This window comes from Leptosomus discolor, chromosome 3, assembly GCF_034619465.1.
Source record: "Leptosomus discolor isolate bLepDis1 chromosome 3, bLepDis1.hap2, whole genome shotgun sequence".
NCBI classification, from domain to species: domain Eukaryota; kingdom Metazoa; phylum Chordata; class Aves; order Leptosomiformes; family Leptosomidae; genus Leptosomus; species Leptosomus discolor.
Genome location: NC_141393.1, coordinates 66851022 through 66874741, shown reverse-complemented (window position 1 = coordinate 66874741; position 23720 = coordinate 66851022). Strand labels below are relative to the sequence as shown.

Genomic DNA, 23720 nt, shown 5'->3' with positions numbered 1-23720 from the left:
TTGTCTAATATCAGCTTCGTATTCTTCAACGATAATTGCCACTAATGCATTTGTTTTCTAAAATATCCTTTTTCCCCCCTGCCCCCCCCCCCCCCCCCCCCCAACATTACTGTTGAGCAAATCGCGGCTGGTAAAATCTGTCTGGTGTTTCAGCTGGACTGTAGGTAGCAGTTGAGGAGCAGAGAATCAGGTGATGGGATGGTGCTGACCTTGTGTGGTATGGAGCCTCTTACCATTTTTGGGCTAAAATACTCAGCTTAGGAAGAAAGTCTGTGGCCTTTTTTTATCTTCAGGTCACGCAGCTTCAGTGCTTGTCCTGTGAAGCCTGGGCAAAATCCCAAATTAAGTGAAGCTATTTGCTTCTGTAGGTTTATGCTGAGTCTCTGAAACACGTGTATAATGTGGTCTGAAACAGGAGGTTTTTGAGGGCAACATGTTATTACACACCAAGGGGAGGAGCAGACCAAAGGAGCATGAGAACTGCTTCCAGATCACTGAAGTCTTCTACTGAAGTTTTGAAGTCCAGGTAGAAACGTCCTCAGATGTTCTTGTTTAGTGTGAGTTGAGCTTGGCCTTAAGGTGGAAGAAGAGAGACCTTGATGAGGAGTGACCAAGCCATGCTCTGATGGCTTTTTGTTTTTTCTTCTCTAATTCCTTGTGGTGTTTCTCACTGTCCAAGTTCAGGCTCCGTCATCTCTCATGTGCTCTCTGGAGAAGTGAGAGGCTGGCAGGGGGCAAGGGGGGCCTGGCAAGCAGGTGGCAATGGGAAGGACTTGGACAGAGCGATGCTGGTTATCAGCCAGGGTCTTTGCAGCTGAGTAAAAATCGTTGGGGTGCTTCTGCCAGCAGAGTGGGAGAGCGCTGCTTGAGGAGGGGGTCTTGGGGCTTCACAGACTGCTCTGGGGAGGCTGAAGTTCAGAGGAACTGACCTTGTGGAGCTGCTGAGCCAGGTTCTCTCTCGCTTCTGGGTAGGACAAGGTATTGTCAGGAGTTAGTAAGTGCTGGGAGCAACTGCCTGGAGGAGGCAGCTCTAGCATGCCCGTGTGGATCCGAGGAAGGAGAAGAGGACATACAGCTTTTGCGCCAAGCTGGCCCTGTCCTGTGCTCTCCTGCCATAGCCATGACATGTTGGACCACATCTGGTTGGTTGATCTTTCTAGTTAGCTGCTGGACTGATACCTTCAGCGTGCCCGGGAATGCCATGTAAAAAAAAAAAAATCCCATGGAGGTCCCTGTGAAGCCCAGCAGCCACTGCTGCAGGGCATGGAGGCAGAGGGGAACGCAGTGGGACAGCACTGCCTTCTTCCCCCATCTCCCCGTGTGTGTCCGTCTGTCTCACCCCCTCGCTGGTACAGGCAGGGTGTGGGTGAGGCAGGGCTGGACGCGATGGCACTTCCTTGCTGTGCTGCTGCCGCTGCCCAGCCCTGCCCTGCTGGCTCATCACCGCCGTTGCTGTGACCTGGGCAGGGCAGTGCTCCCCTGTGACCCCCGGTGTCCCGCTGGCTGCCTGCTCCCCTGCCTGCTCCCCTGCCTGCTCCCCTGCCTGTCCGGTCCGGTGGAGCCTCTGTCTCCATGGTGTCCTCTGCTCTGGGTGGTCCTGGCTGGCTGAGGAGTTTTGCCACCCGTGAGCAAGGCCTGCCCCCAGCTGTCTAACTCTAGACCCACCAAAACCAGCCATAAAACCAAAACATGCCAGAAGGTGACATCTCCTGAAGGAAACCCATTTATTTATTTTTAAGGCTCAGCTGGTAATATCACCATGCTTTAAATCCTGGGTTATACAATAGATTCCCTGTCTGGGAATAGCACTGCATCAGGGAACCACCTCTGTGCTGGCACTGAGAAGGTGGCTCAGGGTAGGGGCCCTGAGCCTGCTTTGAGAAGCCCAGGGCACCCATCTGGCAGAGGAGAGACTGAAGTCCAGGCTTTATTGCTGCACAATGTGTTTGACGATACTGGTGCAGCAGGATCCCTGGTTTTCCATGCCGAGGAAGTTGTGGGTGGCAGGATAAAGGTCTGCTGCCAGCCCCGAGGAGAAACTCATCAGGTTCAAAGAGGCTGGCGGTGCATGGGTGCATGCATGCGGCAACAAGGACAGTGAGCAAGCAAACAGAAAATAGCTCAAGATAAGCCGTTTCTCAATGAGCCTGGAAGGAGAAGCAAGGCTCCCCATGGAAGCAGCCCAGGACTGGAGTTGCAGGAGATTATTACAGCTCAGAAGGTCCCTTGTGGAGGGAGGTTTGGGGGTGCCAGGGGTGAGCTGGGCTACAACCTCCTGGTGTCGTTTATCTGTCATGAGCCACCAAAATGGGTTTTCTCCCTTGGTTACATCAATAAAACCATTGCTTTGGGGCTTTCACACATCTATCACTTGCACCATCAACCATTGGCAAAATTCAGGTTTTTATGTGGATTTAGTCTGTCTTTGGAGTGCTTAATTCTGCCATGGCCATGTCCTCAAGGACTGGTAAACTTGCCAGCTGCTGTGGTAGCCTCCCTGCAGTAGCAGCTTTCTTATCTCCATAATGAAGAATGAGCAAAGGATATCTTCCAAAGGACTCTTCTTATGTTGCAGATTAAAAGACCTGGGTTGTCCAGTGAAGAAACTCTGTTTCTTTGCGGTGTCTGGTGGTCGCCACTACTCTTCGTGCCTCCAATCACTTACACTTCTGCTTGCTCTAAAAGGTAAGATTTCTGTTAGCCACGTTTACCTGAGACCTTCTCTGAATGGTGCTGCGGTTTCAATGAGCAATACTTGCTCTGTGGAGTGTGGTGGGCATCACTGAGGGTGCTAGGCATCTGCTTGATCCAGATCTGGTGTGTTTAGAAAATCAGGGTCCCAGCAAATATATTTTCCGTAGCTTCATGGCACACATTCATGAGGTTTTTAGAGGTGATCTTGAAGGGTGGTGGAGGATGACAAGGTAAGAGTAACCTAAGTAAATATGCAGAAATGACTGGAGAGAGAGTGTGTCAATACCTTGTTAGCAGAAGTGAAGAGGTGGGGTGATAGCAGTGAGATAGAAGGGGATAACATGGAGGAGCCGGACAAGGGAAAAGTTTCCTGATGGTGAGAGCTGGTCTTCCAAGAGCGAAATCAGCCAAGGACTTGGGCTGGGCAAGGTCCAAGTGAACCGCTGTACTGACAGTGCTGCTGGAGGAGATGAGTTTCCCAAGCAGAAGGGTGTCAGCGGGTAGGAAGACCGCAGCAGATGTGTTTGGGGCAAGCAATGTGCTTTAGAGCAGAAGGGATTAGGTGTGTTCTGTTAGAGGAATAAGTAGACCCTAAGAAGTGCTAAATTGGTGGGAATACTGTAAGTGGTTTTGTCTTGCTTCTTGAAAAAATAGTAATAAAAAAAAAAAATAAAATCAGATGAGACAACCTTGAGTGCCAAAACCCAACATGCCACCAGCAAGTTCATGAAGCTGGATTCCTTGTGAACTACATTAAGACCCACTGTGTGAAATTAAAAGGAAACAGCCTGTTGATAAAAGAGAGTTGACTCAATCAGGGGAGGCAGGTAAGCTTGGCAAAGGGAGGTGCAAAGATGTGGTGAACAGGGGCTGGTTGCGCCTATGAGATCACCAGGAGCCATGGAGGAAAGCCCTCTGAGTCAGCTCCAGGTGCACGAGTGTCTGGAGGCTGTTGGGCAGCATAAGAGGCTCAGATGAGGACCTAAGTGTTAATCACCTCAGGTTGGCTAGCTCTGAAATGAACAGTGTGTCAACACTGTAGGGTTGAGTTTCAGTCCCTAATGCAGAAGTTAACCTGAAAGGCAACTTGTGTCTTAGACTGGGGGCAAATTTGTTAGGTGTCTTCCTTCCATCTAAAGGTGCTCGTAGACCACTTGCGGTCACTTGTGACAGTAGCCGTCCCATGACACTAAGTAGGCGAGACGCTATGATGCAGCACAAAGGCCCGTCCTTCCTTGTGAACCCCTGGTGGGCTGCTTTTCAAGTCAGGCGGATGTGCAGGCATCTCGCTTATCCTGATGTATGCAGGACTAGGAGGACCCCTGCCTCCAAATTTCTCTTTTCCCCTGTAGAAGTGGTCATGTCCACTTTCAAGACAAAGGTGAGGATCAAAGTGGAACTGGCCTTCATGTCTTGTGTGGCTCGTTGGCTACCCTTGATACCAAAATGCTAATGAACCTGGAGCTGAGGAGCCTGGCATTCTTATCCTGGCTCCACCAGCGACCTCAGGCAAGCCTTTTCCTCTCTCTGTCTCCACTCCTCATCCTCTTCCTAGCATAAAAGTGGTTGTACTAGGTCAGGCCAAGGACCCATCCAACCTAATTTTCTATCCTGGAAGCAGAAGCAGACAAACACGTGTGAGAATTTCCAGCCTTCAACCCCATTTCTAGGTCTGGGAATTTCCTGAACCTGGAACTTGTCTGGTGAATCCTAGTAGATCTGTTTTCTGAGTACGTCTCCAAGCTCTCCTTGGGGTCTTTTTGCATCTCCAGCAGCCCTTGGCCGTGGGTCCCACTAGTCGCCTCTTCTGGCTTGTCTGGACCTGGCTAGTGAGCAGGCAGTCCCCATCCACCCTCCCGAGGCTTCCCGTGAGCTCATCGTGTTTCATTTAGCTCCCTGCAAGCCGACTGCATGCCCGGGCAGCCCGTCTCTCCCCAGCCAGCACCGGTGCCCTGCCCATGGAAGCAGTGACAGTGGGTGGGATGGAGCTGGGTGAATGGGACAGGCAGGAGGATGTCTGCAGGGGCTGCAGCTACATTTTCTTTTCCCCCGTCAGCTAGCACCCCTAGGAGTGTGCAGGCAGGATTCTTCTCTCTCAATGGTGTGGGGCAGCCACAGGCAGGCGCATGTGTGGGTGCTTGTCTGCGCTCCCTGGGCTGGGCTCTCCTTGCTCGGGGTGAGTCAGCCCACGGCGCACACGCTCTTCCTGTTGGGAGTGACTCAGGTGGAGCAGTCGATAAAAACCACTCAAAAAAAAGCAATAGGCAGCCAGTTGCCAGCCCTGCCGGAGCAGGCGCCTTGTGGTCCCCCGGCACAAGAAATGGCTGGGTGCTGGCTCGGGCCCCTCTGCTGCCTCATGGCGTCTCTCCTGCCTGCAGCCCTGAGCACCAACAGAGGAGAAGGTGAGGCTTCGGGAAGGTTGGTTGTTCCTGCTTTCGTGCTGACATGTGATCCCACCCGCTGGCTTTGCTCGCAGCCCTGCCCCGGTGCTGGAGAGTGATGGTAACTGGGAGCTGTCTGGGTGCCACAGCATGCTGCTAGGGTGCTCTCCCTTCCCACCTTTGGGATTAAAAATGGATCTGTAGGTGCTTCTCCTTATATTTCATCTGGGATTAAATATCCCATGAGCATTTAGATTTCCTTTTTTTTTTTTACTGAATTTCCCTTTAAATAACTTATTTATGTGCAATTACTTTATTGCTTTCTGTATAAAGCCTTGATACTTGGATGGGATTTGGGCATGAGTGTGAGCATTGCCTAGGCAGTGAGGGGCTGATCTGCCAACCGCTGCTGTAACCAAAACCTTCCCTAAGCCTGAGGAAGAGCTGGAAGCATCCAGGATCCAGTTTGCTATAGTAACATGTGTGGTGTTTGTATTTTGTGTGAGTCTGTGGGGCTTACAAGGTGCCTGCAGCCCATGGGAGGCAGTGAGCCTCCTGCAGTACATAGACGGATGGCAAGCTTTAAAAATCCAGAGGATCCTCTTGCGTGCACAATTGTAGTGGAGAGTGCAATGCGGGAATGTTTAAGTGCGTTCGGCCTGGGGGTAATTCAGTTTTAGAGTGTCAGTCATATTGGTGTGTAGTCTGGAGATGGGTATGTTTGGCTAAAATTGTGTTTCCACATGTATTTTGTAAATATGGAGTGATTTCAATCTTTTTTTTTCCTGCAGTGTTCTGAAATATGCTCACTGGGCTTGAAGTTGGTCTTTTATCAGTTCCCCTTTAAGAGCAGTGAAATGTGATAAGGGAAAAAATGTGCTGAATAAGTGTGGGATTTTGGTTTTTTTTTTTGTTAAAGACCTGATTTGTTTTACCTGCTACTTGGATAATTATTACAGCAGCCTTAATTGCATGCAAGTTTTAAAATTCTGATCTAGATTCTTTTCACTCCTGCTTCCTGGCAGCGTGTAGGCGATTGCTGCTTTTCCATGAACTCTTGAATCTATTTCTGCACGTATGTAAAAGGGACAGTCAATGACTGGCCATGCTTTTATGCTGCAGCAGACTTTGAGTCAGTTCAGTGGCATCAATTAGTCTCCTGTGCTGTTACTCCTCTGGTCCTGGTCCCTGATGTGTGGCTGTAATTAGCACACGTGATCCTGTTTTACTTGTGAATGAACTGCTGGAGTCAAACTGAGTTCATGTACAATCCGGTCGAGCGGCAGAGGTCAGGGCGCTTGTACTCTGAACTGTGCGGAGCCTTGCCCGAGCAAGTGTGCGTTTGCCTTGGTGGTGTGTGCCTGCACATGATGGCTGAAGGGATCTCCCAGGGTTCATGGAAGAGTTGGGGTGTGGAGGTCAGAGCTCCACCATGCCAATGAGATGTCTAACTCGGTGTGTTGGGATAAAGAAGAGACTAAACGGCAGCTTTTGGCTCCTGGTGTGTACTCTCCCTGCCGATGCTGAAGGAGCCCCAGGAGACACAGGCAGGTCTTCCTGCAGTGAGACAGCTGTGGAGTTGGGCGATGGGGAAACTAGGACTTGGGATAGCAGATGGGACAGGCTTCTGGGTCACTGTCCCAAAAGCACAGAGCAGGGCATGGCTTGTGCTGCCATGGAGGCTTCATTGCATGCACAGCTCTGTTGATCTCTTGAAAGCAGTAGTCTTTGCAGACTGGCTCCTATGTACAGGGCTATCAGATCTGCTCCTTGCAGACCCAGGGCCAACCTTGTTTGCTGGTCTTGTGAATTTAAGAAGACACTTTAAGAGGTTCAAAGCTGCCTGTCTGCTTCTCCAAGACTTTCTGATGTGGGAATTTGTCTCAGCACAGCAAACAAGCATTTTTCACACTTTATTCTGCTGGCTGGGAGCTGCGGGAATGATGTCCTGCTGGATGCATACCATGGACCTCCTTCATCCTAACATAGCGCTGAAGAAAGCCAGTTGCAAAGCTTCTCCTCTGTGGAGCCTGTTCTCCAGAGCTGTCTGAGAACTGGATGATCTCAGGGCAGAGCCTCAGGGCACCTGGATACAAAAATGATCTTGTCCTCAGTTGGTCCTCATCTTCCAGCAGCTCCTGCATGCTCCATCTCGTTAGCAACTTCAGAGCCTCATTCTTGGTAAAGATTAAGCCTGAGCTCTCAGGTTTCCAGAAGACCAGCAACAGGAACAGCTTCACCAGTGAGGTAGTGGCACTAAACTGTAATATCATCTTAAATGATTTCAGATTAGCAAGACCTGAATCCATGCCAGGGCTGAAGAGCTGGCTCTTAACGTGCTGCAGTCTTAGAGCAAGACCTGAAAAAAGGTTTTTGTTCCCTGGGGGCATAGTTCTCATGCCTGTAATTTAGCAACCCAGTAAATCCTCCGGATTACGTAGATGTAGGGTGATGCGTGGGTGGAGTTTAACTCCTTATGGATCCTTTCCAACTTGAGATATTCTAGCTTTAGTGTGGAAGAATGGGGGGTGGGATTTACCTCAAGCAGTCCCACTGTGAAGGAGAGTACAAATACCTTGAGAAAGTCCCACGCTGCTGTTCTCAGTGGGTTGCTTGTATTGTCTCTGCCCTTTGGTCCCTGGTGATATACACTGAGGCTCTAGGTGCTTTCTTATACCCTAAGAGGCAGGACTTCTGCACCCACAGGTCCCCTCCCAGCAGGATGGGGTGGCAGAAGACCTTCTGCAGCTGGGTCTCAGTCTCCTGGCAGCCAAGCTGCAAGGCAAGGACCGCATTTGCCAGTGCTGGAAAAATCTCTCTCCCTGTTTGCTGGCGCATGAGGTCATCTCTCTTCTTGGCAGCAGGCTTGGCTGCCGCTTGCTGAGTGCCTTCGTCTGGTATGTGGGTGTTGATGGGTGTGTGTGAGGGTGGCGGGCGGTGCCCAGGTGTGAGTGCTGGGTGTTGCATGCTTGGACGGTGAACACAGGAGTCTTCGCTTTTTCCTGGGAGTCATGGATGTGGGGGACAGGGATCTTGTATCCTCTGGCTAAGCTGTGACAGAAGAGTGCTGGGAAGGAGGAGCCTCCCTGTGTATCAAGTACAACCCGCTGTCTGCATCTATGCTGCAGGTTTCTGCTTGCTTTTGGATTTCCTCCACCTTTCCATGCTGTCAGAGGTCACCTGAACTGGGGGTGGACAGCTGGGGACCGCCTTTCATGCCCCAAGGATATCATCAGTAAGCAGAGTTTCTCAGAGGGAGGTTGAGGATCCCATGGCAGCATCAGGGTGGTTTGGAGCAGCTCATCAGCAGGCTCTGCACCCCTGCAGACCCTGCTTTTTCCCTCACGGTGTTTCTTTTTCCTGCCTGTCTTTGACAATCATTCTCTCAACTGTGTCTGCTCTCCTCAGTGGCACTGAGGAACTCGTCTGAAATAAAGGTCCTCAGGCTTAAATACTCTAGTACTGGCCGCTGAGGGCTGGGCAAGTAAATGAGAGGTGGCTTCAGGAGAAGACCTGGGCAAGGCAATGAAGAAGAGTGTTGGATCAGGCATGTCTGGTGAGATATCTGCCAGTCTGCTCTGCAGATATACTGTCTGTCCTGGCTTTAGTGGGATGCAAAATCTCATGCCTGTCCTTCCTGGCATCCATCATGCAGTGATGTGAGCAGCTGCAGCATTTCTTCCCGGGGAGGGTGCGGTGAGATGACCTGTGTAATCCTACCAAAACCTTTTTTTTTTTTTTTTTTTAAAATCTACCGCTGGGCTGGAATGCTTCCTCTGAGCTCTCTGAGCTCCTCTGATCACAAACCACTCCTCATCACCCCTGCACTTGGCCGTGAGGACACGTGTACTGCAGACCTATATGGAGGGACCTGGTGGAAGCTGGCTGAGCTTTTTCTTCTGGGCTCTCTCCTGGTCAGAGGCTGGGTGAAGCAAAACATAACCTCAAGGGATCCTTCCCTTTTCCCTGAAAACACCAGTAAGATTCTTCATGCTTTTCTCAGGACAAGGTTTTGGGTTTTTTTTAACCATCTCTGCTTACTCAAAGACCTTGTGTTGGAAGGCCTCTGAAAGGATGAAGAACACCCATGCTGCACTGTGGAGCAGGACTGCTTGGCTTGGTTGGTTTGTCCATCCTGTGCTGTGTTGGCAGTGAAATCAGGCACCGCTCCAAAGTGCCAGGATGCGGAACATGGTGTGGGCACCAGTGGCACAGGGGTGGCTGATGCATGCAGAGATGTGGGGACAGGACTCATTACTAGCAGAACATAAAGGGGAGGTTTGTTCCTTGACCGTCAGGGTGGGTTTACATCTTCATAGCTGGTGCCCTTATCTCTAAGCATCATTTGATATGTCTCTCTCCTCTCTTCAGTTTGCGACTGCAACGGGATGTCCAGGCAGTGTGTCTTTGACTGGCATCTCCTGAGGGAGACTGGGAACGGGTACCGCTGCCTTGGCTGCCTGGGCAACACGGAGGGTGCCCACTGCGAGCGCTGCAAGGAGGGCTTCTTCCGCCAGCGGGAGGAGGACTGCTGCCTGCCCTGCCGCTGCCACCCCCAGGGTATGTGGCTGCCTGCCAGGAGGGGCCGGGGCTGGGTCAGGGGTGCAGGGGAACTTAAAGTGCCTGCTGCCCTGTGTGTCCCTAGGCCCTGCTGAGCACATGGGCTAGGTCAGGTGAGGGGTCCCTACACACTGGGCCAGAGCATCATGGGGGGAGTGAGCGGGGCCAGCTTGACTCCGGGTGGGGATTGCCTGGGGAGGTGCCAGAGCCCAGCATTGTGTTGCTGCATCGTAAGTTGTAGGAGCTCCTCCTCCTTCTGGGTGCTTCACTGCTTGGTGCTGGGAGTTTTGAAACCCTCAGAAACTTCAGGCTGAACCCAGGCTTCACGACTCACCTGCTCCTTGAAATAATCACATACTCACAGAATGGTTTGGGTTGGACCACCCAGTTCTACCTCCCATGGCATGGGCAGGGACACGTTCCACTAGATCAGGTTGCTCGAAGTCCTGTCCAACCTGCCCTTGAACACTTCCAGTCGTGAGGTATCTCAAGCTCTCTTCATAGCAGAGGTGTTCCAGCCCTCTGACCATTTTCATGGCTCCTTCTGGACCTGCTCTAACAGGCCCATGTCTTGTGCTGGGCACCTCAGAGCTGAATGCAGTGCTCCAGGTGGGTTTTCTGTTGACTTGCTGGCCATGCTGCTGCTGATGCACCCAGGATACGGTTGGCTTTCTGGGCTGTGAGCACACATTACTGGCTCATGTCCAGCTTTTTGTCCACCAGTAGCCCCAGATCCTTCTCTGCAGACCTGCTCTCCATCCATCCCGCCAGCCTGTACCAATGTTGGGGATTGCCCTGACCCAAGTGCAAGACCTTGCATTTGACCTTATTGAATTTCATGAGGTTCACGTGGGCCCACTCCTCAAGCCTGTCAAGGTCTCTCTGGATGGCATTCCTTCCTTCCAGCATCTCCACCAACAATTGTGCCTCGCTGACAGGGACCCTGCTTTGCTCTGCCCTGAATTTGTTCGGTGGCCATGAACCTGCTGATACCCTCTGAGAGTTGCTGGCAAGAGGACACAGCAATAGGCTTTAAGATGGTGGGAGGGTGGCTATCCCTTTGCCTGACCCCTGCGCTGGTGTGCAGGGAGGGCCCATTGGCAGGACGGCTGCCCATGGCTCTGGCATCCTCTGCCCTCAGTGCCTGCACGTGTGCAGCGGCAGGTCAGAAACCAAAGATCCTGCCATGGCCTTCAGCCCCACAGGACCCTATGGAGGCACTGAAGCTGGGTTCTACTGATATCTGCTAGCACAGGGTCTGGCAAACAAGAAAAATTTCACTGCTTGGTTTGCATGCCCTGGAGTCTGCCTTGTCCTTCGCAATGATGTTTACGGTAGGGAAGAGGATCCATGTCCTGGGCACATGGTCAATGTCTGCTAGGATTTGTCTCCTACAGCAGTTGGGGAGGCTGGAGCATCTTAAACAGCCAGACTTGGCATCTCAGCCCTGTGCTGGGATCTCAGGGTGGGACCTGTCACTGGGGCTGGGTTGCTGCTGCAGTGACAGTGTGGTGCTTTTCTCCACTGTCCTCCTGGCAGCATCACTGGGAGGCCGTGGAAGATGCCCATCCAAACTGCTTCTTCTCCTCTTTCTGCAGGTGCCCTCAGCCCACAGTGCAACAGTGACGGCTGGTGCAGCTGCAAACCTGGTGTGATGGGCAAGAAGTGCGACCAGTGCCAGCCAGGCTTTGAGTCCCTCTCTGAGGCCGGGTGCCAGAGGAGTGGCCAGTAAGTGACCATCAGTGGCATGAGGACAGCTGGAGGGACAGTCTCCAGAGCTCTCCCAGCTGCTGTGAAGAGCCCATGCTGGCTGAAAACACCCTGTGCAAGGGCAGAGGTAGTTTGTTTCGTGGTAGCACACCGACAGCCCTAAGCTAACCTTGCTGGGAGAGAGCAGGCTGGAGTGGGGCTGGACCTCCATTCCAGCCTGCAGAGCTTGCTGTCATGCAATAGCATCAAAATCTGAGCTTAATCACGCTCCAAGGTGATTGCTTTATTATGCGTGTGACACCAAACAGGCACCAGCCAGGCTAGCCAATGTAAAACAAAACCTGCCTACATGTGGGTCTGCCTGGTGTCCGTGCCACTTGGCATCAACTGCCCCCGTGTAAAGACGTACCTGCAAAAATCATCCCCTTCTCTTGCATGAAGTCCTGTTTAAACACCTTTCGAAGTGTTTCTGGTTTGGCTTCCTTAGTGCTGTATCCTCTTCTTCTTTTCTTCACCCTGCTGTTGCTCCTTTGGGGCCCCTGGCAGGCAAAGGGTAGGGGCCGTGCTGCCATGCCTGGCCTCCTGCCCGAGCCTCCCCGAGGTGTTGCTGCCTGTTGGAGCTCAGCCAGGGTCTATTAAAAGCAGCCAGTGTTTATTAAGCTCAGCAGAGCTTGCTTTGCTCTTGTAGGTGGGTCTGGTGCGCTGGGGTGTCCTGGGGCAGTAGCGTTGGGCACTGTCTCAGCCTGGCATCCATACCTCTGCAGCTGGATACTTAGAGAGGTGGCTCTGCTGATTATTTTTCACCTTCTAGCATGGGACTGGTAGCTGGGGGTACTGAGCTCCCAGGCCAAGCTGGAAACCCAGGTAGAGGTTCCCGCTGTCCCTGTTGCAGGAATCTGCAGTGCGAGTGTGACCCAGCTGGCAGCACCGGGGGCTGCCTCTCTGGCCGCTGTGTCTGCAAGGCGAGCACTACTGGAGAGCGATGTGAGAGGTGGGTGTCAGGAGGAATTGCTGGACCACTGTGTGACATGTCCTCCATCTCCCTGGCTGTTGCATCCCTGGCAGTTGCACATGCCCATCTTGCCATCCCAGCCTGGAGACGACCTTGAACCGTGGCGATGGCTGTGTTGCATTGTTGTCATTAGAGGGCTGGTTGTGTTGGACAGGAAGAGGAGAAAATAGACTTGAACGTCATCACCTTCTTGCTTTTTCCCAGGTGCAAGCGAAACTTCTATAACTTGGATGCCAGAAACCCTGCGGGTTGCTCCCCCTGCTTTTGCTACGGGCACTCAGCTGTGTGCGTCAGCGCGGACGACCACAGCATCTCCAACATCACCTCCACCTTCCAGCAAGGTGAAGCCCAAGCAGGACATCCCTATGGCTCCTGGGGATGTTTGCCATCCCTTCTCTTTGATCTGCTGGAGGAGCTGCCTGGTTCACAGCCCTGCTGGGAGTCCCTGTGCCTTGATGGGTGGGATGGCTTGATCACAGGCAGAAGAAGGGTGCAAGGGTGGGGTGCAGCATAGGCTTGTTTCATCATGTGTTTCCTACCGCTTTGGAGGAAACCTCAATGCCCAGCCTGACTTATTTACAGATGTATTGCCACAGGGATATATGTGCTGCCCCCTCAGAGGTCCCAGCTTGAGAAAGTTGCTGGAGTCCTGGAGACACCTTACCTGTCCCCGCTGACTGCTCCTTATTGGTGCCTCAGGTGCCGAAGGCTGGCAAGCTGTCTATGAAAGTGGCTCCCCAGCCCAGCTCCAGTGGTCCCCACGCCATCGGGATGCCTTCATAGCAGCGAGGAGATCAGAACCAATATACTTTGTGGCGCCTGGTAGGTGTGGGATCGGTGAGGGGGAAGAGGTGATGGTGTCCCCTTTGCTTGGTCTGATCCTGTAAACCGAGCCTTTAGGAGGAAGGCAAGATTTTAAGCCTTTAATCTTCTCCCTTCCTTCCCTTTGCAGCAAAATTCCTCGGGAACCAGCAGCTGAGCTATGGCCAGACACTCTCCTTTGATTACCGCCTGGACCGAGGGGGACGCCAGCCATCTCCGCACGATGTGGTCCTGGAAGGAGATGGCCTGAGAGTCACTGCTCCCTTCTTGCCCCAGGGGAAGGTCCTGCCCTGCGGTGTCAGCCAGACGTACACATTCAGGTAAAGGAGGATGCTGGGGCATTTAGGCAGGGTGAGCAAGGAAGGCTGTGGCTTCAGGGAGCACCTGGATTCGGCTGTGATCCCTTGGAGGTGGCAAATTGTTGCCTGTTTTGGGCTGGATGCATCTCAGGTGCTTCTGTCCTGGATAAGGAGGTTACTTTGTGAGAGGGGCAGTAGCAAATCTGGCTTGAGGTTGGGCTGGGTACTTTGCTCGGGGTCAGTTGCATGGGTTTGGGGAGGTTGTTCCCCAAAGCCTTGAGCTCAGGAGGGAGATGGGTGAGGGCTGTTGCGTTTTCTTGATGATGCATCTCATGTTCTTGAAACCGGTTCCTCTTCTTCCCCCTCCCATGGGCAGGTTGGACGAGCACCTGAACAGCAAGTGGAGCCCAAGGCTGAACCACTTCGAATATCGCAGGCTGCTGGGAAACCTGACAGCTCTCTGGATCCGAGCCACCTTTGGGGAGTACAGTAAGTGGGGGGAGAGCTTGCAAGCACAAGCCTCTCCTTGTTGCTGGAGACACAAAGTTGCCAGATGGAGGCGCCTTTGCTAAAAAGTATTAAAAAATAATAATAATTATAGAAAGTGTCCCAAGATGGGCAAAATTAAATTATGAACAGATTGAGCAGGATGGCAACAGTGGGGAAAACAAAGCCTTGGCACCAGTCCATCTGCCCGTGGGTATTGCAATGAAGCATGCGACGTGTGCTGGTCCTGGGTGTGGGGGACTCGCAGGTGGAGCTGCTGGCCTGCATGGGTGACCAGCTGTATCTCCCTCCAGGCACTGGCTACATTGACAACGTCACCCTGGTGTCGGCGCAGCCTGTTGCCGGAGTCCTGGCTCCCTGGGTGGAGCGTTGTGAGTGCCCGGCAGGGTACCAGGGGCAGTTCTGCGAGAGGTGTGCCCCCGGCTACCGCAGAGATACCCCTGGATTGGGGCCCTTCAGCATCTGTGTGCTTTGCAGTTGCCAGGGGGGAGGAATTTGTGACCCTGACACTGGTAAGAGAAGACACCACCATGCTGTGCTTGTAGGGCATATGGGATTGCAGGGTGGCTGCCTGCACCCCAAGAGTTGAGTTATAGGGGGCTGTGAAGGGCACTGAGTGGGGTGAGGTCACTGACTTGGGTGGCTGGAGTGTGGGGAACATCATGGACAAAACTCACCAGAGCCTAGAAGTGCTGCAGTCAGAAATACAGTTAAGATGCATTTGGATCAAATTTGGTTTAGATAATGCTTATTGGAGAGAGAAAAACCATCTCCTACTGCCTGGATAGCACAGAAAACTTTTCTTCTGACTTTTTGTTTTAAAAGTAAGTGTGGTAACCCATCAGGTTGGACAGGGCTCTGAGCAACTTAATGTAGCTAAAGACAACCCTGTTCATTGCAGGGGGATTGGACTAGATGACCTTTAAAGGTCCCTTCCAGCCCAAAACATTCTGTGTTTCTATGTGATGTGAGCTGATACCAGCAATGTGAACATGATTTACTACCTGTCTTGTTAAAATAGCCTACAATGTTGCCAGATAAAGTCAAAGTAATGCAAAGTTAAGTTGTTGGTATTTTCCAAGTCTGAACTGGAATTTCCAAATATCTGAGCATTGAACAGGAGGCACAAAAGGTAACATATTGTTTCTTGGGAGCTCCATGAGCCATGAAAAATGAGATACAGCCACCTTTGAATGGTGATTGCCAGCCTTCCTGTCCTGGGATGGGCTCCCATTGCAGGACCAGGGCATGGTCCTTCCCACGTGGTGAAGGACTGATAGGCAGAGAAATGGGGCGCATATGGGTAGACATGGGGATCTCAAGGGGTCTGGTGGAGGATGCTGGACCACGGGTGCTTGTGTTGCAAGCATGTTGCAAGCATGTTGGGTGGCATGGTCACCAGCAAAGGGTGGCCATGAGGTGGACTGGTGGAGGGTGTCCCACTGGGGATGAGTGTAAACTGCCCTAAGCCCTTTCCTTCCTCCTTCAGGTGAATGCTACTCAGGAGACGAAAATGTGGGCAATAGTGTCAGCTGCCCTTTTGGCTTCTACCAAGACCCCTGGCAACCACACAACTGCAGGGCGTGCCCCTGTGGCAATGGCCAAGGGTGCTCAGTGGTGCTGGGCAGCGAGGAGGTCATCTGTGATCACTGTCCTCTTGGAGCTGCCGGTAATGCCCTTCTCCAGGTCACTTCTCCTCTGCCTTTCCCTAGAGCTGTTACACACTGTACAGGAAGATACAGACATCGGTGGGCCAAGATGCTCGCAGTGGGGTGGATCACCCCGTCTTCTCAGCCCAGCTTTCCTACGGCACTGCCACTCCTGCCTGTAATGGAGGTTTCAGCCACAAGGACTGTGTAAACACACGTTGCCTGTCCCAGCAAAGGTTCTCATCTAAACAGAAAATGTGGGTGGAAAAAGGATGGGTGGAGAGGGAGTGGAATAGAAAAATAGGGAAAAAAAACAAATAGGAAACAAGTTGTTGTACTCGGATTTTGAGAGCTTGCCTGGTGCATTGTGCATTGGTTGTGGCAGCAAGGAGAGTGGAGATGCTGTTGTGCCAACCTTGATGGGGCTGAACACCCTCATTTCTGTGGGGTAGGAGCAACGAGGCAGCCTCTACCTTCCAGGCAAGAGCATGATCTTCTCCTCTGTCCTTTCCCAGGAGCTAACTGCGAGTACTGTGCTGACGGCTATTTCGGAGACCCAGCAGCTTCCCGTCCCTGCCAGCCGTGCCAGTGCAATGGCAATGTAGAGCCCAATGCTGTGGGGAACTGTGACCGCCGGACGGGCGAGTGCCTCAAGTGCATCTACAACACGGCCGGCTTCTATTGTGACCGCTGCAAAGACGGCTTCTTCGGGAACCCCTTGGCCCCCAATCCCACTGACAAGTGCAGAGGTGAGAGCCAGGCACTTTTTGAGCTGGGGATGAATAAGAAATCTATGCTGGAGTGCGAAGTGGCTTGATGGGAAGTGGGATACTGCAAAAGCTGAGGCTGGAAAGCAGGAATGGAGAGCAGGAACCGGAGCACAGGGGGCTAAACATATGAGAGGAAAGCAGGGGAGAGGGTGGAGGGAAGGATGTGCTGAGGCTTGAGGTGGGAACAGGCTCCTTTGAACCTGTGCTGCTCCGACCTGCAGCCTGTGCTTGTGACTTGGCTGGCGCTGAGCCCCTGAAGTGTGGGAGTGATGGGAGCTGCATCTGCAAGCCTGGCTTCGAGGGTCCTAGCTGCGAAGAGAGTGAGTGCCCAACTTGCTACAGCCAGGTGAAAGCCCAGGTGAGCATCTGTGCCAGCGCCCCAGAGCCACTGATTGGCAAGGGGTGCAGCGATACGTTTACCCTCAAGCATCTCCTCCTGGTGTGAGTGAGAAGTGATTTTGTAAGCTGCACCTGAGCTTTGGGTTTGTGCCTGATAAAAAAACCCAATGACCTGGAACTGCTGGCCTACTGTGCCCCATCCAAAAATGAGCCCTCACTTTGCTGTCCATCCTCCGGCCAGACTGTGGACCTGGTTCCCACCCTGGTCTTTCCTCTGTGGGTTTGGCGTCCTGCTGGCTGATGTCTTGGTCTGCTGTGGTTGCAGGTGGACCTGTACCTGCAGCAGCTGCTGGAGCTAGAGCGGCTGTTCTCAGAGGTGCAAGCTGGCGGTGGGGCTGAGAGCCAGGAGCTGGAGGAGAGGATGCAGCTGGCTGAGGAGATGCTACGGACCATCCTGGGAGAAGCCCTGAGCCTGCAAGGTACCACCTCCCTGCTGCCCTTGGATGGGGCCACCTGTACTGTAACAGGGGAGTGTTTTGTTGCCTGTGCCTTTTTGCTCAGTGATGAGTTTCTCTTCAGCCTTCCTCTTTCCTTCTTACCAGCCTCTGACAGGTCTCTGGAAAACCGTGTGGCCAGGATGAAAGGGCAGGGGTCCAGCTCCCAGGCCCGCTTGGACGAGATCAAGGCAACGGTGGAGAGGTTGAGGTCTCTTGGGAGCCAGTATGAGAGGCAGGTGCAGGACACCCAGCAGCTACTGGAGAGAGCCAGGCTGGACCTGGACCGCAGCGGAGCTGCTCTGCATCGGGTGGTAAGAACATCCTCGGCATGACACACTCCTGTTCTAGACCAGGGCTGAAAAAAAAAGTCCATGGAGAAAGCAAGAATTCAGTGTATTACTGTTATTACGTCTGTTTTGTGAGTGCAGAAGATATTCTGGTGCTCCTTTCTGTAGGGCTAGGACCTGGAGAGGTACTAGCAGGGGTCTTTGAGGGTCTGTGGAGGTTTGACATGCTGCAGTTGCCTCTTTCACTGCTGAATTGGATGGAGGGCAGGGAAGAGCACTCACACCTCTCTTCCTTCCTCCTCAGACCATTCCTATTTCAAACCTTCCTGGAGGCTCGAATCAGTTCTTGATGCTGGCCCAGGAGGCTCTGAGACTGGCTAACAGGTAAGTCACTCTTGCCGTCAGCCAAGAAAGAGGGGAAGGGGAACCGAGATCCTGCTGGGTGCTCAGAAGGTCCTTTTTGGGGGTCCTTGTCTAGCCACCAGGCTGCAGCTGCCACATCTGTGCCAGCCCTGGAGCAGGAGAAGACACAGCTGCTGGCCTGTCTTCACTGCCCTACAGAGCTGTCCCTGGTTGCCTTTGAGGCTGGTGTTCGGTGTGTTTTAGAAGCATCTTTGGGGTCAGAGTTTAGCCCCTGGGTGTCCAGCTGGAACAGGCAGCATCTGCCTCCCTCCTGGTGCTCCTCTACCCTTGGGAGATGCAGGAGGGACAAACAAAATATGGGTCCCCTTCTGAAACATGCTGCATTTCGCGAGAGGGTGTGATCCAGCATTGCTGAATACAACAGCAAAGGAGTTGGTGGAGAAAACTCGGGTGGGAAACCTTTCTCACGAGCACCTCCCCTGTGCTTTGCAGCCACGCGCAAGCTGCCAACACCATTGAGCAAGCCACGAAGGGGGCGCAGGAGGACGCATGGCAGGCGCTGGAGCTGGTGCGTGCGGCTGCTGGCGGAGAGGCGGCTGCCTCTGGCTCCCTGCTCGGGCTGATCAGGAAGTGAGTGGAGGCTGCGTTCACCTGTGTGGGGTACATGGGAGGGAGGAGGGGGGTGGCCATGCCCCCTTCCCTGCCTCCCCAGCTGAGTTGCAGAAACATGTGGTTGAAGGCAGGGCAGTCAGGGACTTGCCTGGACTTTAGTTGCTGGCATGTCTGAGCAGTGGAGATGGAGGTTTGGCAGCTCTGTGGAGCATCTGTTTCCCACCCGACAGACAATGAGGCTCCCAGGGGCCTGTCTGCAGCTGGGGGAAGGCATTTAATGCCATGTGTGTGAAGAGATTCCTGGGTGCAACTTCCACATGTGGCTGCAAATCTGGGCTAGGTTTAGCCCAAGGGCAGATTTAGCCCCATGTTGTCTGGGTAGCTCTCTTGATGGGGCTGGTGCCTCTCCAGAGCCCACCACTGGCTGGGATTTTGCACACCACTGGTGGCGTGCAAACAACAGCCTCAAACGAAGATCAAGGATGTGCAGGAGGAAACATCCAGTGGTAGGGCAGGGATTAGCAGAGCCACTATGGAGCCTGCGAGGGTTCAACTGGTGTGAAACACCTTTGGTTTCTGGAGTGGGAACAAGGAACAAGTGGACACCCCACTTGGCAGAGAGGCTGGGATGTGGGGGATGTTAGCAATTAGCTTTCCCTGCATACTAAATACACATGGGGCCTTGGAAAGCATGAACAAGTCAATGTAGGAGGCAGCATTAATGCTGTGGTGGGAGGCTGGCAGCTTGGCTGGTACTGTGCCCTTCAACCTCATATCTGTGCAGATATAAGGAACTGAAGTCACTGGCTGGAAGCTTGGAGACTGAGGCTGATGGCATGTCCTCCAAGGCAGACAAGGCTTATCAGGGCAGCCTGGTTCTCCTCAACTCCCTGTCCCGCCTGATGAAGACTGACATCGAGTCCTTTGAGGTGAAAGCTTTGTGCCTGTGGGACCATGAGATTCCCCTTTTGTTCTCCCCTACTCCCTCCCTGCTACCCTGCCAGCAACTCAGCCCTTCCCAGGGCTCTGTCCCACTTAGAGAGCCATTGGATATGCATCTTCCCACACTTTTGCCCCTATAGCTGGCCATGACACAAACAGCAAGACAAGCATCCATCGCTGCTTGCTGTGGTTCCCTGTGAGCACCAAGGAGATGCTGGGACCCCCAGGCAGTCATTGCATCTCTGTGTTCCAGGGGGAGGCAACCCGGCTGAAACAGGATGCCAGTGCTCTCCTGAGCCTGGTGGACACCTACATGGCACAGTACAGACAGCTGCAGAGCCACACGGGGCGCTGGGAGGAAGAAATCAAGAAGCTGCTGCAAAGGGGAGAGGGAGAGAGAGCGGTAAGATGTTGACAGGGGGCTGTGGCTTGAGTCCTCTTCAGTGTGAGCTGGAGCCTTGGTGGGATGCTTGTGGCACCACTGCTGCTACGTCCTGCCCTAGGTTGTTCACCAAAGGGGATGTAGCTTTGCCCACCTGGTGCAGGATAGTACCCTTCCTCAGAAACAGCCATTTACGGTTGGTTTTCTGGGACCAGTGGGAGACCTCACCATGTGCAGGGTCTCACTTGCACATCTCCTCCATATGAGGCAGGTTGAAGACCTGCTCCTGGAAAGGTTAGAGCTAAGATGACTCAGGATGGCTGGAGCTAGCTGAGGAGCACAGGCACAAGCCTCTCCTGACGGATCAGGCTGTGGTAGCCTTGAATCAGGTGCAAGAGCAGGCATTTGGGAACAGGCTGATGGGTCTTCTTCCCCAGTGTGGCTCCTTGCAAACAGCTCTGGGACCGTCTGATGCTTATGTACCGTGTCACTCATCTGCCTGTTGTGTTCCTTTGGCCTGTTGCAGACACTGATGCAGCTTCTGTCCCGTGCCAACCTTGCCAAGAGCACAGCCCTGCAAGCCGTGAGTGCTGGCAACACCACCTTCTATGAGGTGGAACAGATCCTGAAAAGCCTCCGGGGTAACGTCCTAGAAATCCTTCCTTTTCTCTCCCTTGTGGGATCTCGTAAACATAGCGTGGTGTCATTTCCACATGTGTTTCTTTCAGAGTTTAACCTGCAAGCAGATGACAAGAGAAGGGAAGCCGAAGATGCTATGAGGAAGCTACCAATTATCAGCAGCATGGTTGCAAGTGCCAGGGAGAAGACGGACCAAGCTGAAGCAATCCTGGGCAAAGCCACTTCAGAATCCAAGGCTGCCAGCAGCGCAGCAGGGGAAGCAAAGGAGATCACCATGGGGATACAGCAGGTGAGGACAGGCTTCGGTGCTATTGCTGACAGAAAAGGTTTTGGAAGGGAAAACCATGGAAGAAGAGGAGATGGTTGGCAACTTCATGGTGGACCTGATGCGTGGACTTTCGGACCTGATGCCTTGAGTTTTGGGCTGACATTTGTCTATAATGGATCCTGCAGTTGGCTGTAGATAAGTGGGTGTGTGTGTATCTCTGCCAGCATGAGGATCTCTGTGGCATCTCACTGTAGCCACTTCTCGATGACCAAGGGGATTTTTCCACTTCACAGTCTGAGGCAGGCTCGTGAGCTCCCAGAATTGGTGTTGGTGGGTTTGACTCCCAAATGTGTGTTGTAATTCTCCAGGGATTTGCTGATGTGTACAGAAGGGACTGAGATATGGTCATAGAAACAACTCTGTGGAGTGACTGGTGGGAGAACATGAAGGATGCAGGACAGCCTGTGATAATTTTGCGCCCCTGTAGAAGGAACCAATTTCCACCAGGTCCATGTCCCAGTGCACCCAAACTTGTTTTGGCCATGCTCTGCCCCTCTGAAAATGCCTTTGTCTTCCCTAGGAGATTGCGCAGCTGAAGGTGGAAGCCAACAAGACGGCTGATGGCGTCCTTGCTCTGGAGAAGGCAGTGGCCACCCTGCAGCGTGAGGCCAAGGAAGTGGATGGCAAATTTGAAAGGAAGATCTTGGAGGTTGAGGCAGATGCTGCTGTGATACAGGAGGTGGGTTGCCATCTCCCTCGCCTTGTGCCCTTCCCCATTGATTTTTAGGCTGGGCTTCACAGCTACTGCCTTCTTCAGACAGCTCAGGAAGCGCAGACAGTCCACGCCAAGGCTGGCCGGGCAGGAGTGGTTGTGCAGGAGACATTGAGTGCCCTGGAAGAGCTGCTGCGTCTGATGAGTAAGTTTTGTGTTGCTGCTGTGGGGCGTGGATGGAGACAGGTCCCTGCTGGGGTCTAGGCAGGAGGTGCTGGGAGTTGTGCGGGAAGCTGCCTCAGACTATGCCTGTAAACAGGCTGGGCAGCAGGATGAAGTTTCTAGAAAGATCTAGTCCTCAGCCTCCATGAATCGTTCCCTCTTCCTTGTTTTCCTCCTGTGCAACAGACCAACCTGGTGCTGTGGACGAGGATGGCCTGAAGCAGCTCGAGATGAATTTTAGCAAAGCCAAAACCAGAAGCAACCAGCTGAAGGATGAGATGTCAGAGCTGGAGCAAACAGCTGCGCTGCAGAAGGCCCGGGTGCGGACACTGGAAAGCAGCATTGATGAGATCCTGGTGGATATTAAAAACCTGGAGGATATACAGAAGAGTCTTCCTCCAGGCTGTTACAACACAAAAGCCATTGAATTGCCGTGAGCGAGCTCTGGAAAGGCTGTAGTGCCTGCTAGGCTGCAAAGGCAGGAGAGCCTGGCCCAGCTGCACTCCCCAAACCCGGCAGGACCGGCTGTATTTTTGTTGAACTGATCCTTACCCTCAAGTTCAGTGTGGTGGCTGCAGTTTGCATCATCACACTGGCCCTGGAGAGTCCCTGATTTTTGAGTGGTCCGTCCCTCAGTCACAGGAGGAAGGAGATGCCTGGTTACGTGAAGGTGCTACTGACTGCAAAACATCCCATTCCTACAACATTTCTGAGCTACAGATAGCGGTTGCTTGGTGTCAGCCTTGGGAGTTTGCATAGCTCAGCCTGAAGTTCACAGCTGAGAGGTTCTCCATCCCTTGTGGATCCCCTCTCCTGGTCTGGCACACACGGAAGGACTAGAGCCTCTGTCCTTACTTTTGACACTGCCATCACCACCACCTGCTCATGTTCTCCACAGGGTCTTCCTTGCCTTCAGTAGCTCAGGAGGCAGGAGCAAACAGCTTGAAGTGGCAGCTGGAGGAAATGAGTTTCGATCTGTGACATTGGTGATGCTTCACATGGCTTTCTCCCAGCCTTCCCAGTCCTCACCTTACTGGGAGTGGTGCAGGCGTGGCTTTTGCTGTGGCTTGGAGATTCAGCATCAGAGGCTGCTATTACCCTTTTCATAAAGTTGCACTGCTTCTCAGTGAGATGGTTACTGTTTTGCTAAAAAGAAAAAAAAAAAAAGATGCCAGCTGGTTTTGAGTTCAGGGTGATATGCTGGATAGAGGAAGAAGGGGATCCGAGGCTAGCAGGTTAGCAGAGAAAGAGAGAACTGCTGGGGCTCAAAATGGAAAGTCTTTCCTGCTCCACCTGCTCCCTTTAGGCAGGAGGAGAGGGGCGCCTTTCTTTGTCCCACACTTCTTTTCGAGTCCCAAATCCCCTGAGGGATGGCTTTCTTGTCAAAGCTCCTCCTGAGCAAGCACAGGTCTCCCTACTATCCCCTTACACATTCAAGCACAACCTTTCCTTCCAAGATGGGTCAGTTTGGTACCAGGCAGCTTCCTGGGTGTCCCAGAGCCTGGGAAAAGCAAGCTGGTGTCTCCTCTGCACAAGCACCCAGGACCCTGCAGCACTTGTCACAGGCAGGGGGGCTTTCTCCAGGGGTCTGCAACGACAAGCTCTCATGTCTGACAGCCTGACCCCATCCTGCTGGAGTGCTAGCACCCTGATTTGGTCCGTTTAAAAATATTGATGATGTCTTGAATGTATCTCTGCCTCTGGTTTGGTGCTGTCTGTTTTCCCCTCCCTCCTTCCTACATGGTGCTGGATGTTTCTCAGAGAATCAAGCAATTGCTCACAGGGTTTCCCACAGTACATCTGAGCAGAACTTGGAGGAGCTGAAGACTACAGTGCTCCCTTCACCCACCTGTGGCTTTCCTGTGGGTCCAACTCTGTTCTGACACCACTCCACCTTCCTTTAGGTGCCATTTCAGGGAAAAAAAGAGCCAGCAGATTCTGGAAGGCAACTTTGCTGAAGTCCCCTGACCTGCGTGGTGGTGAAAGAAGAGGTCCTGGATGGAGGAGGACACTGGGGGACGTGCTCACCACTCACTAGCTCTGGTTCTTTGAT

The 23720-nt window shown here is 52.9% G+C and overlaps 1 protein-coding gene across 2 annotated transcripts; it reads left to right on the top strand.

The window, feature by feature from the left end:
- Nucleotides 1–5008: 5008 nt before the first annotated feature.
- LAMC2 (laminin subunit gamma 2) lies at nt 5009–22104 on the top strand. Of its 2 annotated transcripts, none has more exons than XM_086463414.1 (23): nt 5009–5096; nt 9447–9635; nt 11234–11363; nt 12238–12336; nt 12562–12698; nt 13057–13179; nt 13310–13499; nt 13855–13967; nt 14279–14497; nt 15475–15654; nt 16150–16383; nt 16626–16762; nt 17069–17222; nt 17346–17551; nt 17832–17911; nt 18383–18520; nt 19287–19431; nt 19698–19847; nt 20353–20467; nt 20555–20754; nt 21314–21472; nt 21551–21650; nt 21854–22104. In XM_086463414.1, exons 1-23 carry the CDS (start codon nt 5015–5017, stop codon nt 22102–22104), a joined length of 3531 nt encoding a protein of 1176 aa, XP_086319540.1. In that variant the 5' UTR covers nt 5009–5014. The 2 variants fall into 2 exon arrangements, with proteins under 2 accessions (XP_086319540.1, XP_086319539.1); XM_086463413.1 differs by having other exon boundaries at nt 5015–5096; nt 21551–21649; nt 21850–22104.
- The last annotated feature ends 1616 nt before the right edge of the window (nt 22105–23720 follow it).